This window comes from Trichomycterus rosablanca, chromosome 1 (genome assembly GCF_030014385.1).
Source record: "Trichomycterus rosablanca isolate fTriRos1 chromosome 1, fTriRos1.hap1, whole genome shotgun sequence".
Classification (NCBI taxonomy): Eukaryota; Metazoa; Chordata; class Actinopteri; order Siluriformes; family Trichomycteridae; genus Trichomycterus; species Trichomycterus rosablanca.
Window position 1 is genome coordinate 29150069 of NC_085988.1, and position 15997 is coordinate 29166065.

At 40.5% G+C, this 15997-nt stretch overlaps 1 protein-coding gene across 1 annotated transcript in view; it reads left to right on the forward strand.

Moving 5' to 3' along the window:
• banp (BTG3 associated nuclear protein) overlaps positions 1 to 15997 on the forward strand; it is an 87651-nt gene that overhangs the window by 54459 nt on the left and 17195 nt on the right. Inside the window, exon 9 of the mRNA XM_063001551.1 lies at positions 11532 to 11672. Within this exon, the coding sequence (XP_062857621.1) occupies positions 11532 to 11672 (141 nt within the window). The remainder of the gene's footprint in view (positions 1 to 11531; positions 11673 to 15997) is intronic.

The window sequence follows — 15997 nt, forward strand, 5'->3', positions numbered from 1 at the left end:
ATAAAAGAACTTCAAGTCTTAAAACTAAGTCAGACAGGTCATGAGATCATTACTAAAAAATGAAAGCCACAGGAATTAGGTCATCACAACCGAAATATTTCAAAATTTGAAGAAGGTTTGGTTACAGTGATGACTGGTTACAATTATTCCAACAAATCTGAAAAACCACGCATTGGCCAGCAGATTGGAATAGGTCAGTCCATATCCCAATACCAAAGACAGAAAAGAAGGGGTATATAAACTATTGTATAATCTCCCTCATATCACATGCCAGTAAAACTAAATTATGCTGAAGATTATTTAATACAGATTGTAGCCTTACATTAAAAGAAAACTGCCAGATGTGCAAGCAAGATACAAAAAAGACAGATGAACAAGAGATCATTGCAGATGTGCACTGGATTATAGAGAGAGCCAAGGAATTGAAGAAGGAAGTCAGCATGTTTCTTATTGACTACAGCAAAGCTTTTGATTGTGTTGACAGTAAAATTATGGAATAAAGATAGGAATAACAGAGCATCTTATCCACTGATGCACCGCTGCTTTCACATCATCACATCATCACAATCTTCTTCCCCTTGAAGCTTCTTTGAGCGGTACAAAAAGGTGGAAATCAGATGGCACTAAATCCGGACTATAAGCTCTCTCTCAGACACGACCAGTTACTGCTCCTTCCGCCCTCACCTTTTCCAACGATAATATAAAAGTGGACCCTCATATAATGAGATAAGCAGCACTGGGGAGAGACAATTGAGGTTGCAAGATCTGTGGAAGAAACATCAATAATCTTAAATAAACACTTACAGCAGAGAATTATGAAGACTTAAAGGCAAGTTGAAGGCAACAGAGTGAAAAGGTGAAACTTCAGCTCAATATGAGGAAGCCGCAAGTCATGATGAAAAAAATCTCAGTGGTGGACAGTGTTTGTCTACAATTTAGCAGTTAGGAAATGCAACACAGATGGACTGGCGGTCTTCTCTGTGGTTCATGATGGAAGTGAAGGCTTAACAATAACAAAGTGGGATAGGAATAATACTAATGCCTTTGGACTTTGGCCCTGGTGAAGACTTTTGAAGGTACCTTGAGCAGCAAATAAGACAAACAAATGAATTTTTGGCCAATTCAAACCTAACTTCTCACTTGAAACCCAGATAATCAACCTGAAGTTCTAAAGAATTTCGGACACAGTGTGAGAAGAACCAATTTATCGGAAAAGGCAATTATGCTCATGAAGAGCTGATGTTTCTTTTAAGCCATAGCATGAAAGTGAGAGCTTAGTGTCTATTATAACAGGGGTCACCCAGGGCAAATATAAAGTGTGACTCCATAAGTTTTTTTCCAGTATTACTGCTTTTCAGGTGCTGCCTCATGAATCTCCAGGGTTGAATTTAAAATGTGAATAGGGAAACTAACATAGAATCTTATCTAATAAGGAATCTCTATCACCAAGCCACAGTCATGATAGAAAATGGACAACATACCAGTTCCACATTAGCAAGTACCACATCTTTTCAACATGTACAGGAACATATAATGAGAGAAGCATGACTGTAGGGAGACAAACGTGGTTTCAAGATTGGTGGAAGAAACATCATAAACCTTTTATATGTGGATGAGCCATAGCATGAACCCTAATAGCAGATAATTATGAAGACTTAAAGGCAAGTTGAAGGCAACAGAGTGAAAAGGTGAAACTTCAGCTCAATATGAGGAAGCCGAAAGTCATGATGGAGAAAATGTCAAAGTGGTGGACAGTGTTTGTCTACAATTATTAACAGCAAATAATCCAGCTGTTAGGAAATACATCACAGACAGACTGACAGTCTTATCTGTGGTTCATTATGGAAGTCAAAGCCAAACAATTACAAAGTGGGATAGGAATAATACTGATGCCTTTGAACTTTGGTCCTGGTGAAGACTTTTGAGAGTATCTTGAGCAGCAAAGACAAACAAATGGATCCTTGGCCAATGTAAACCTAACTTCTCACTTGAAGCCCAGATAACCAACCTGAAGTTCTGAAAAATTTTGGACACATTATGAGAGGAACCAATTTATCAGAAAAGGCAATTATGCTTGGAAGAGCTAAAGGTTCTTTCAAGCCGTAGCTTGAAAGTGAGAGCTTAGTGTCTATTATGACTGGGGTCACCCAGGGCAAATATAGTTTTTTCCCCAGTGTTACTGGTTTTCAGGCGCTGCTTCATGAATCTCCAATGTTGAATTTGAAATGTGAATAGGGAAACTAACAGAGCATGACAGAAAATGGACAACATACCAGTTTCACATTAGCAAGTACAAGGTGACATTCTATCACCAATTCTTTTCAACATGTACACTGAACATAATGAGAGAAGCATGACTGAAGGGAGACGGACGAGGTTGCAAGATTTGTGGGAGAAACATCAATAACCTTTGATATGTGGATGACAACCCTAATAGCAGAAAATTATGGCAAGTTGAAGGCAACAGAGTGAAAAGGAAGCTGAAAGTCATGATGGAGAAAATCTCAAAGTGGTGTACGGTGTTTGTCTACAGTTATTAACAGCAAATAATAATAAACAGGCAGACTGGCAGTCTTATCTGTGGTTCATTATGGAAGTCAAAGCCAAACAATAAAAAAAGTGGGATGCCTTTGAACTTTGGTCCTGGTGAAGACTTTAGAAAGGACCTTGAGCAGCAAAGAAGATGAACAAATGGTTCCTTGGCCAATTGAAACCTAACTTCTCACTTGAAGCCCAGATAACCAAACTGAGAAGAACCAATTTATCTGAAAAGGCAATTATGCTTGGAAGAGCTGAAGGTTCTTTCAAGCCATAGCATGAAAGTGAGAGCTTAGTGTCTGTTATGACTGGGGTCACCCAGGGCAAATATAAAGTGTGACTTTATTAGTTATTTTTCCAGTGTTACTGCTTTGCAGGTGCTGCCTCATGAATCTCCAGGGTTGAATTTGAAATGTGAATAAGGAAATTAACAGAGCATCTTATCTAATAAGGAATCTCTATGCTGATTACCAAGCCATGGACAACATACCAGTTCCACATTAGCAAGAACAAGGTGGCATTTTATCACCACTTCTTTTCAACATGTACACTGAACATAATGAGAGAAGCATGACTGAAGGGAGACGGACGAGGTTGCAAGATTGGTGGAAGAAACATAAATAACTTTTGATATGCAGATGACAACCCTAACATCAGAGAATTTAGAAGACTTAAAGGCAAGTTGAAGGCAACAGAATGAAATGGTGAAACTTCAGCTCAATATGAGGAAGCTGAAAGTCATGATGGAGAAAATTTCAAAGTGGTGGACAGTGTTTGTCTACAATTTAGCAGTTAGGAAATGCAACACAGATGGACTGGCAGTCTTCTCTGTGGTTCATTATGGAAGTCAAAGCCAAACAATAACAAAGTGGGATAGAAATAATACTGATGCCTTTGAACTTTGGTCTTGGTGAAGACTTTAGAAAGGACCTTGAGCAGCAAAGAAGACGAACAAATGGATCCTTGGCCAATTCAAACCTAACTTCTTGCTTGAAACCCATATAACCAAACTGATAGGAACCAATTCATCGGTAAAGGCAATTATGCTTGGAAGAGCTGAAGGTTATTGCAAGCCATAGCATGAAAGTGAGAGCTTAGTGTCTATTATGACTGGGGTCACCCGGAGCAAATATAGTCCCCCCCCCCCCCAGTGTTACTGCTTTAGGCGCTGCCTCATGAATCCCCAAGGCTGAATTTAAAATGTGAATAGTGAAAACATTTTTTGATGTTGCGTGTCTGTGCATGTTGGTGTATTTATGATGTCTGCTGGATTGGATAAAGGGTTTCCTCTCCTCCCGACATTTTAATTATGCTCCTCATTACACTGTCCTATAAAATCCTATAGAAATCTATGAATATTCATTCAGTGGACAAGAAGTTGGACTAAGCTTCCTGATCTGAATAAGATATATTGATATGCATGTATAGATGTCGGTAAGAAGTATTAAAAAAGGCACATCCAACAAATAATGCTTATGTAAGCACACAGTATTTTGTTCCTGCTGTGTGATGTGCAATTTTTCTATCCAGTTGAAAATAAAACAAGTCTTATCCTCATTGCTGCATGCATATTACAGTCTGTGTATCTTGGCAGAGATGTGGTGCAGATGTTGACAACTGTTCTTGTTATTCATTATCTCTAAGCTGTTTTTCTAAGTGGTTTTATATTTTTCTTTCACTTGACTGTTTACATTATGTCCTTTAGTACCCCTTTAACTCAGGTGAGACCAAAGCCTAGGACACACCACATTACTTAAGTTGTTTGCAGTTAGTCTTCTAATCACAGGGTAGTGCCTGTGGCTTCAATGGATGGGGTCAAATTAGCTCTATTTATATGGGCACAAAGAAGTCACCAGCTGTAGACAATCATAATCACTAGTAAGAAATACATAGGCCATGCCACAGAGTTAAATGGCATTATGAAATGTTCTAAACTACAGTGGTTTTTATTATATTAAAAAAGTACACTAAACTTCATTCATTAGAGTCACAGAAAAGAAGTAGACTTGCCATGACATAAATATGACCTACAAGTGTATGTTAACAATTAAATAAACATTTTTTTAACCTTTCCACAAGTGTTTTTATCGCTTAAATGCAAGTCTGATGACTCTGCTTCTTTGCTTCTAACCTAATTAGACTGGCACGGTTGCTTACAAAGTTACATAGCGATCTGATCCAGCCATAGTTTGGTTAAGAAACACGAGACGTTGTGGTATATCTGGCAACATTTTGTGATGCCAGTGGAGACACATCGGGCACCACAATGACTCCACACAACCTCTAGACATGCCAGTGACTCACAGCATCAAAGCCAAGGTTTGGATTGTGGTGGAAGGGGGAGCCGGAGCCTGTGCTGCGTCTTTAATTGAGGTTACTGTGGCATTTTCTGCTGAGCAACAAATTCCCCCTAACCTTCTAATTGAGAATGGGTGGCAGCACTGTACCAGTTCACAGAAAAGAGGCATCATACTATGCTCATCCTGGGGCTTAGGCAGTGATGTAATCAGGGGAGGATCAAAAAGTGTGATTATTTAGGGACTGCACCAAGCCACTGATTAAAGAAGCAAAGTAGCCCAACTTTGCTGAGCTGTTGCATGAAATTATTTCCCATGTGTAAATAAATACACTGCTTAAAAAAATAAGGAAACACTTAGCCATAACAGTGTAACACCAAGTCAGTTCAACTTCAGGGAAATCAATCTGTCCAGTTAGGAAGAAGCTGGAGCCTATGCCAGCTTTTCAATGGGCGCAAGACACACAGTAACACCCTGGAAGGGGCACCAGTCCATCGCAGGGCAGACACACATACACACACATTCATCTATAGGGCAATTCAGTGTCTCCAATTAACCTGACTGCATGTTTTTGGACTGTGGGAGGAAACCAGAGCTCCCGGAGGAAACCCACACAGACACGGGGAGAACATGCAAACTCCACACAGAAAGAACCCGGACCGCCCCACCTGGGGATCGAACCCAGTACCTTCTTGCTGTGAGGCAACAGTGCTACCCACTAAGCCGCTGTGCCGCCGGAAGAAGAAGTAATTGCAGATCAATTTTACCTCCTTTGGTGCAAATGCAAGTAACAACAGGTTCACTGAAGATGCAACAGCAAGACAACCCATAAAAAGGGAATGGTTTTGCAGGTGGTGGCCACAGACACATACTCTCTCCTTATCCCTCCTGACTGATTCCTTTCTAGATTTGTCTTTTGTTTGTGTCCTTGTCACTACTGGTAGCATAAGGTGGTACCTGCAGCCCTTTCAGATTGCACAGGTAGTCCAGCTCCTTCAGGAAAGCATATCCATACGTGCCATTACAAGATGGTTTGTAGTGTCTAACTGCACAGTCTCAAGAGCATGAAGGAGATACCAGGACACAGGCCGTTACACAAGGAGCGCTGGACACGGCCTTGGTGTGCATGTTTCTGACCTTATTGTGCTTATTATGACATTTGGGCAGCACAGGGGCTTAGTGGGTAGCACTGTCGCCTCACAGCAAGGAGGTCCTGGGTTCGGTCCCCAGGTGAAGCAGCCTGGGTCCTTTCTGTGTGGAGTTTAGCCGGTTTTCTCGAGGGTGCTCTGGACGTTAAACTTGTGAATTGATGAATCTTATGTAACGAGTAATTACCGTTTCTGTGTTGAATGTAACCAAAGTGTGTAAAACATGACGTTAAAATCCTAATAAATTAATACATTTGGTAACTGAACCGCTAAGAAATAATGTGAGGTTGTCGTTTACAATCCATCCCTGAACAGAGCTGTTATGTTGGTTTGGCACACAGGGCTATAAACGTGCAGTGGATCGCTCTTTGTATTATCAGGTGGGGTCCACATTTTTATTCTATCTACAGTTTTTATATACATTTCCTGCAGAAATGTATGAGCAAATTAAATGAAGTGATGTGGACAAGGTAGATTACAGGGGCTGCTCAGGTGGCACAGCGGTAAAGTACACTAGCTCACCAGAGTTGGGGTTTCGAATACATCGTATCGAATCTCAGCTCTGCCTTTCCGAATGGGCTGGGCGGCTGTATGAACAACGATTGGCTATTGTTCAGGGTTAGAGGTTAAGAAAGTCGGATCATAGGTCCTCATAACTGGTGCGACTGCGGCCCCTGCTGGTTGACTGATGGCGCCTGCACAGGGCTGAGGAATAATGCTGATGGGGGTGTGGCCCTCCGTGCACAGTGCCTGTCAAGTGTATGAACTCGACTCTGTACTGACTGTGCGTACCGGAGGGGGCGCATGTCAGTTGAGAGGCGTCCTCAGTCGGCGGTGAAGGGTCGAATCAGTATAGAGGACGCATTCAGGGTAATTGGACACGACTAGACTGGGGGATAAAAATTGGGGGAAAAAAGAGGGGGAAAAAAGGTAGATTACAGGATGTAGCACCGACATGGCAGGTTTATAACCACATAATTCAACACACCAGTTGCATAAAGCACCGAAAATGGAAAAAGTATTAAATTATTCAGATATCCCTTTGAGCCAGGAGCAAAAACAGGGATTCATTTATCAAGTGACGGTAACATGAACTCTGCATAGCTAACACAAGCCATACACATAAATCTACCCAAACATTCTTAGCTTTCCTTATTACTATAATCATTTTCCTGCTCTACTGCATATGAGTGTCTCCATACCTGTGTGCACATGCTTAAGCACTGATACATTTTTATAACATAGATAAATAAACATCAGCTGCTTTTTGCATCATTTTTTCCTCTCACTTTGTGTATGTCTATTATCTGAATGTGTGAAGTACTGCTAATTAGAGAACAGAGTAAAGGTGAGCACTAAACTGATTTATTCAACAAATCCTAAGACTCTCTTTTCCACAATAAATAAACTTCTCAAACCAGTTGACAATACTACCAATTCCTTTACAGTTGACAAGTGTAACTCTTACCTCTCATTTTTTCAAACAAAAGTTGAGAATATCCACAATTTTCTGACAGTTTCCCCTGTCATCTCTGTTTCTCCGCCTATCTCATCTCAATTTATTACCCAGCCTCTGTCTCAGTTCTCACCTGTGTCTCATTTGGACCTATCTGAGATCTTAACAGGGATGCGAAGCTCCACTTGTGTTTTGGATCCTGCTCCATCAAAACTTGTTAAGGGTTGTTTTCCAGTTATCTCATCACTTATCACAGAGATAATCAATTCCTCTCTTAGTTCTGGCTCAGTCCCTCAATCACTCAAATTGGCTGCTGTTACTCCCATACTTAAAAAACCTGGACTTGACTCTAACATTATGAGTAACTTTCGGCCCATTTCCAATCTTCCATTTCTGTCGAAAATACTGGAACGTGTTGTTGCCTCACAGCTCAAAGATCACCTAAATTCCAATAATCTATTTGAATCATTTCAGTCTGGTTTCCGCCCCCAGCACAGCACTGAGTCAGCCCTCCTCAAAGTCACAAATGACCTTCTTCTTTCCTCAGACTCTGGACAAATTAATATTCTCGTCCTCCTTGATCTTACTGCAGCTTTTGACACCATTAATCACTCCATTCTTCTGTCCCGCCTTGAATCCTCTGTCAACATCACTGGTACTGCCCTTTTGTGGTTAAGGTCATATCTCGTAAACAGACAACAGTTTGTTAATATCAACAATTGTAGTTCTGCCATTGCTCCACTGTCCCAAGGCGTTCCCCAAGGCTCAGTGTTAGGTCCCCTTTTGTTTATTCTTTATATGCTCCCCCTTGGTGACATCATACGTCGGCATGGTTTACATTTCCACTGCTATGCTGATGATATTCAGCTTTACATCTCCTCCAAATCCATTAATACTGAACTTCACTCCACTCTGACAAATTGCATCACTGAAATGAAATTGTGGATGAAAGCTAATTTCCTCAAATTAAACTGTGAAAAATCTGATATGATCATCGTAGGTCCTACATCCCTGGCAAAAACCACAAAAAATTTTCAAATTACCATTGATAATGACACTTTGTCTCCGTCTTCTAACATCCGAAATCTTGGTGTAATTTTTGATAGCAACCTCTCTTTTGACCGCCATGTAAATCACATCACCAAAACTGCTTTCTTTCATCTAAAAAACATAGCACGTCTACGTCCATCACTCTCCTTTTCTGCCGCCGAAACCTTGATTCATGCTTTTATTACATCCAGAATTGATTATTGCAATAGCATCCTTTATGGTACATCTAACAAAATCCTAAAAAAACTTCAGTATATCCAGAATTCAGCTGCTCGCCTCCTTACTCATACTCGCTCCCGTGATCATATTACACCTGTTCTACAAAAACTTCATTGGCTTCCCGTTGCTCAACGCATTCAATTCAAAATTCTTCTATTCACTCACAAAGCTCTCCATAATCAGGCCCCATCCTACCTCACCGACCTGCTCCATCAGCACATTCCCTCCCGTAGCCTTCGCTCTTCTGAGGCTAACCTACTGTCCATACCCTCTAGGACCAAGCACCGGACCTGGGGTGACAGGGCCTTTTCCATAGCTGCTCCATCTTTATGGAATGCTCTCCCCAAACACCTACGAGATTGTCCTGACCTGTCCAAATTCAAGTCACTTCTCAAAACTCATCTATTCAGAGTGGCATTTAACTTGTAACAACACAAAATAAATGCTTTTATTTTTGCTATTCTTTTTAATAGTTTTTATACTTAGATCACGACAGAAATGTGAAGTCCTAGATCCTAAAACTTGTAAAGTTTTCAGTTTCCTGATTGCATGTAAATCTGTCCTGTTTCTGTCTAATTTTAAGAAATTGTTCTATATTTGTTGTTCTCTCTCATAATTTAGCTAATTTTTAATGAACTGTCTTATGCTGCTCTCTTTGTTTTTATCTTAATTATTCTTGATGTTGATGTACTATTTTGATTTTGTACTATGATTTGTATGGTGTATGTACGTATTTGTTTTGATTATTTGTCTTATGTAAAGCGTCTTTGAGTATCTTGAAAAGCGCTATATAAATAAAATGTATTATTATTATTATTATTATTTATGAGTCTCTCTTCACTTCCTGCTTTATAGCACTCACACGCAGTCCAGGCATGTTTGGCAGGATTTGAGGGGTGAAGCCAGTCAAGATGTTTTCTAAGATTTGAACCCAAGAACCTTGAGGCTTCACACATGTTATTGTGAGCTGTTTAGATTGGTTGAAACACTGGTCAAGATTTAGAGCTTACCTGACAGTCTTACCAATGTATGCATCAATAGCAGTGCCTTAGAGCCAACAAAAATGCAATATGGTATCTCTCAAGATTCTACCTGTGCATCTTTGTCTTGCCTCTTGGCCATGTAATTCGCAAACACTATGTGACGCTCATTGCTGTACTGGTGCACACTATTATATGGGCGATTTGGGTCCTTTCTGTGTGGAGTTTGCATGTTCTTCCCGTGTCTGTGTGGGTTTCCTCCGGGAGCTCCGGTTTCCTCCCACAGTTCAAAGACATGCAAGTGAGGTGAATTGTCCATGACTTGTGAACTGATGAATCTTGTGTAATGAGTAACTACCGTTTCCTGTCATGAATGTAACCAAAGAGTGTAAAACATGACGTTAAAATCCTAATAAGTAAATAAATAAAACCTTTGGATTGCACTTGCTCCTGGCTGGCCTTACAACTGGCTCTTTAAAGAAGCTTCAGCCCATTGAAAATGTGACGGTTTATGATAAAATGCAGATAATGCATGTAATAAATAACATGCATATAATAAATAACAAATATAATAAATAATAATTACCCATTATAGTTTTATAGTAATAGTGTTACCAAAAATTATCTGGACACCTGATAGTGAATTTGTTGGACATCCTGTTCCAACATTATGGTCATTATCATGAAGTTCCTCTTTGTGGATACATCAGCCTTTGGTCTCTGTACATAATAGTTCCTATTAAGTCAAAAGAGCATTTGTGGGCTCAGCCCCTGATGCTGAACAAGAAGGTCTGGCTTAAAATCAATGTTCCAGTTCATCCCAAAGATGTTCAGTAAGGTCAAGGCTCCACCAACCAACATTTACTTTGTGTACAGGGGAAGAAAAATATTCCAAAGGCTGTTGTAGCCAACTTCTGAAACTTCTGTTTTTCAACAAGACAAAATTACATTATTAATACCATACACTAGTGTAAAATGATTGTCCTCTTCTGCATTTCATCATAAACCGTCACATTTTTAATGGGCTCAAGCTTCTTTAAAGAGCCAGTAAAAAGACCAGCCAGGAGCATGTTGCAAAAGCATAATCCAAAGGTTCTAATAGAATCGAGTGATTTTATAGCATCATTAGGGAGAACATTTATTTCTCTAGAGAGCTACCAACAGCCGGAAACAAATTCCTTGTACGTGCAACATACTTGGCGAATGAAGCTGATGCTGATTCTGATTATGCTTAAAGAGAAAGGGCCCTCCTAACACTGTTTTGACAAAGTTGGTGGCATATGATTTGTTTTATATAATTGATTGGGTATATTTATATAATTGTTCCAATTCAACCCAAAAATGTTCAGTAAGGTTAACTTTAAGGCTCCACAAACCACGATTTGCTTTGTCTACAGGGTAAGAAATAAAGATATATGCTAAAAGAAAAAAGGCCCTCCTAACACTGTTTTGACAAAGTTGGTTTATATGATTGATTGGAAACACTTATCAATGGGTGTGGCTAAAACCTCTGAACTTAATCAAGTGAAAAGAAGTAAAATGCTTTCCCGACAATCAACTGGTATTTTTGAAGGCATGTTGCTACAATGCAAGCAGGCTTTACAGTCAATCACAAGCCAGAGAAGAAACAAATGTGTGGCTTCGATGTGATTTGCAGAGCAGGAATAAATGTTCATGGATTTTCATGAGATGTTTGTAACTGCTGTAAATGCTCAACATGTGTAACCTGTCAGTGGAGTCGCTTACACTAGAGAAATGTAGCAACTGTAAATCAAGAGCTTTAAGTTTGGTAGAGTGTGCTTTATCATCTTCTGTCTCTCTTTGCCCTTCTCTTTCTATCTAGGTTTTAAGAGGGACTCAGCTCATTGCAGTGGCTTCTGCTGATGGGACAGGAGGGGTCGAGGCGTCTCCTCTGCAGGCTAACGACATCCAGGTTCAGTACGTCCAGCTTGGGACTGTCACCGACCATGCAGGAGCTGTGCAGGTGGGAAAACCCTACTACACTCACACTTATGATCACTCTTCACCAGCCTGGCACACATCAGCACAGTTACATGGCATGTAGACAGGGCTGTTTTCTGTACTTCCTTCTCACTGCTAATTAACACAACGCATTAGTATATTTTTACAATTTCTCTCTCTTTCTAAATCCATCTCTCTCACTCTCCCTGTTTTTTGAGGAGCTCTAATAATTTCCTCATGGTGACACAATTATGTTTCATAAATGCTAGCACCATGTTTACACATGCCATAAAAGTATTACAGGTGAAGGTCAGGTCAGAGGAAAGCTTTTAATTATACATTTTTTTCCTGGCCCTTTTTTGTGTATTAATCCCAGAGCCAGAGGTGGCAGGAGTGTACAAAAACTCTTTTAAAAAATAAAGTATAGAAGTAAATGCTAGTACATTTACTTAATAAGGGTAATTCCAATAGTGGTTTAGAATAACTTTACACACTAACAGTTCCTAAAATAACTTAACATTACCAGGGACTACCTGTTGCTGCTCTAACAGGTCCCCTTTGTTGACTTATAATCACCTTTCACTTATTTATTTTTATATTTTATGTGTTTTTCTCCCATTTTCTTTCAATTTAGCGTAGTCGATTTGTCTTCCACTGCTGGGGATCCCCAATTTTTTTGCAGTTGAGGGTATATTGCACAGCCCTTCACGGAACCCTTTTCCACCCATGCACTCTGCACAGGCGCCTCTATCCACCAATCAGGGCCCTTACACAGCGTTTGAAGACCCTGCCCACATATTCCGGTCATCCCTCCCTGCAGGCACTGCCAATTATGCCTGCTAGATGGCGCCCAACCAACCAGTGGCAACGCCGGGTTTCGAACCGAGGAGTTCAGAATCTCGGTGCTGGTGTGCTAGCGGAATATCCCTCTGCGCCACCTGGGCGCCACCTTGCACTTTATTAAGTACACCTATCTGGTACGTACATTAATTGATTATTTTATTAGGTATACCATACAGATGAACTTTTAATGACTGTAGCCCAGTGGTCCCCAACCACCAGGCCACGGACTGGTACCGGTCCATGGGTCATTTATTACCGGGCCACACAGAAAGAATAAATCATTTATTTTTTTCTGTGTTATTGACAGTCACACTCTGAAAGACAGTTTGATATTAAAAACCCGGATTCTCTTTTAATAACATCCATCTGTTCCTCTTGACACATTTGACACATACCCATTTTAGTTACATGATTCCAAAAAATTAAGCCCACAAGCTAGCTAAAATAAAACAAGCCCACTAATAATGTACAAGCATGAAACATTGCTGGAAGAAGGGAAAGTAGTAATTACTAGCTAAGCATCAAATTCTCTTGGTAGAGTAATGAAGTTGAGGGTAATGCAGGTTTTTGTGGGCAGAAGAAGGGTCTCTCTCTGCAGCCTTTAAAGTGGTCAGGCTGTCAAAACATAAGCAATTGAGAGCACTGTGTAGAACAATGTGGTGTCTACAATCAGAATTATTATGTTGTTATATAATGAAACCAAAGTATAGCCAAAAGCAAAGTGTGTAAAATCCAGCTTAGATTTCTGCTGGGTGCATTAAGATAGTATCCCTCTTTAATTTCTCTCACTACACTGGACATATGTAACATTTTTATACATAGTTTAAACCTTTTTAAAGGGTATCTGCCAGAGTAAAAGAGAAAGTTTACCAGACAGTAGTGAGGCCTGCTATGCTGGACGGCTTAGAGGCAGTGGTGCTAACTAAATGTGCTAGTAGAGATAAAGATGCTGCAATTCTCGTTGGGAGTGAAGAGGATGGAACGATTAGGAACGAGTTTTTTAGAGGAACAGTGCAGGTAGGATGTTTTGGAGACAAAGTTAGGGAGGAGAGATTAAGATGGTTTGTACATGTGCAGAAGAGGGATGAGAGTTGTATTGGCAGAAGGGTGCCAAGGATGGAGCCGCCAAGCAGGGGGGCAAGAGGAAGGCCAAAGAGGAGGTTTATGGATGTGCTGAGGGAGGACATGCAGGTGGTTGGTTTGACAGAGGAGGATACTCAGGACAGGGCACGATGGAGACAAGTAATTTGCAGTGGTGACCCCACTGGTGAACTGGAGCAGCCAAAAAAGAAGAAAAAGATAAAGAATCCAGAGTGATTTACAGATGTGCTTCCCTCAGTAAACATTTTCTTTAAATAGATAACAGTCCAAGAACACAGGTCTTCATTAAGTCTTGAGGGGTAGAGCACCCAGACTTGTGGCTCAAAGGTTACACGGTGCATGCTGACTGCGCAAGTTTACATTGAAAAAATTATCTATAGAACTTAAAAAGAACAAAACTAATAACCGCAGCAGTAACAGCAACTGCAGCATAGGAAAGTAGGACGTGAGGGTGGAAGGATGGCAGTTGTGGAAGTTGTTGGCTGTTGTCTTAAACTGCAACAAGGGAGCAGCACCAGCTAATCCCAGCAAGTGGATATTATAAAACCTTTTATTTTGGCAAAAAACATGTTTTCCCATAGACGTAAATTAGATTATCCTCAGCAATACTTTAAATCCAGTGATTTATTGTATTGGGAGTCACATAAAGGACCAATAAATAACTTGAATTTTTCCCTCAGTCTCATGGTGCCATCAGCCCGTCAGCATTTTTAGTGTGGTGAGTCAAATGACATTTGGCTTAAATTATCATTAACTCAAGTCTGCCAAGGAAGTTAAGACCTGATGATTTAAATGTGGCAATACCAGGGACTTGTAGTTTCTTATGGTTAGTGAGCAAACCCTAATGAAATGAAAATGGTCTTATTTCAACTAGTTTCTATAACACCTCAATGGTTGCAACTTGCAACAAAAAATTTGAAAATTAATTGTGCTTTTTTTGGTTATTTTTACCACCACACTAAAAGTACGAAGACAAGAGTTATAATGTTCGCACTTATCATTGTATTTTGTAAACAAATTTTGAATTTGATGCCTGCTACATACTCCAAAAAAGTTGGGGTTACCACTTCTTTCCTATTAGTTTCATTGTTGCTGTTTTGCAATCTTCATCTGCTCAACAATCCATGATCACAATTGTCCGATTCTCCTCGTCATGATGCTCTGCACATTTTCAATAAGAGACACACCTGGACTGTCCAGTCAAGCAACACACTTTGCGTGTACAAACACACGCTGTTGTAGCACAGTCAGAATGAGGCCTGGCATTGTCTTGCTGAATTAACTATAGAGGTCCAGGGAAAAGGTGTTGCTGTGGTGGCAGCATGTGATTCTCCATGACAGTTGCTTCTTTTTGTCTTCATCACAAAGAACTTGACGTTCGGTATTTTTTTTACTTTTTTTAATGCAATTTCTCCCCATTTTCCTCCTGATTTAGCGCACTCAATTTTGTGTTCCGCTGCTGAGAGATGCCAGATTGCATCCTTACACAGCGTATGAAGACCCACCCACCCACACATAGTCCGCCCCCACCCTGCAGATATGGTGGCCAATTAGAATCTGCTGCAGGCACTGTCAACTATGCCGGCTAGATGGCGCCCAGCCCACCGGTGGCAACACCGAGTTTTGAACCGGGGAGTTCAGAAACTCTGTGCTGGTGTGCAAGCAGAATATCCTGCTGCACCACCTGGGCGCCCGAGGCATTTCTGAATAGAATTAATGTATGGCTTTTCCTTGTGTATTAGAGTTTCATGGCATTTCTTGAAGCACCTGTGGATTGTATTAGGTGAAAATATTTTTTCTGAAGTACTTCCAAGCCCATGTTACTGTATTTATCACAGAAGCGTGACAGTTTTCATGCAATGCCACGTGCATTTAACATTGGTTCCTGGTCTTTTCCTACACAAACTGAGATTTTCTCCCAAACATTTTACAATCTTATGCACAATAGATGGTAAACAGTATGGAATGTATGATTTCTGTAAATCCTATTTATTCAAATTATCCTCCAGGCCACCCAAGCAGGATGGGGGTCCCTGCTAAGTCAGGTTTCTCTCAAGGTTTCTTCCTGAATTTGTAAGAGTTTTTGCTTGCCCTCGGCTTTCTCAACAAGGGGTTTTGGTCTGTTGGTCCTGGATTCTGTAAAGTTGCTTGGACACAATGTCCATTGTAAAAAGTGCTAAACAAATCAATTTGACTGGACTTGACAGTGATATTGAGTGAGAAGGCCTGACTCCCAATGGCAGTTCCAGTTCAAGTTGTTCAGTGGGGGTAAGGTCTGGACTCTACATAGGCCGCTGGAGTTCCTTCACTCTAAACTTGTAGAACCTTGTCTTTACGGACTTGACTTTGTAGACAGGAACACTATCATGCTTGAACAGTACAGGGTATTTGCCGAACTGTATC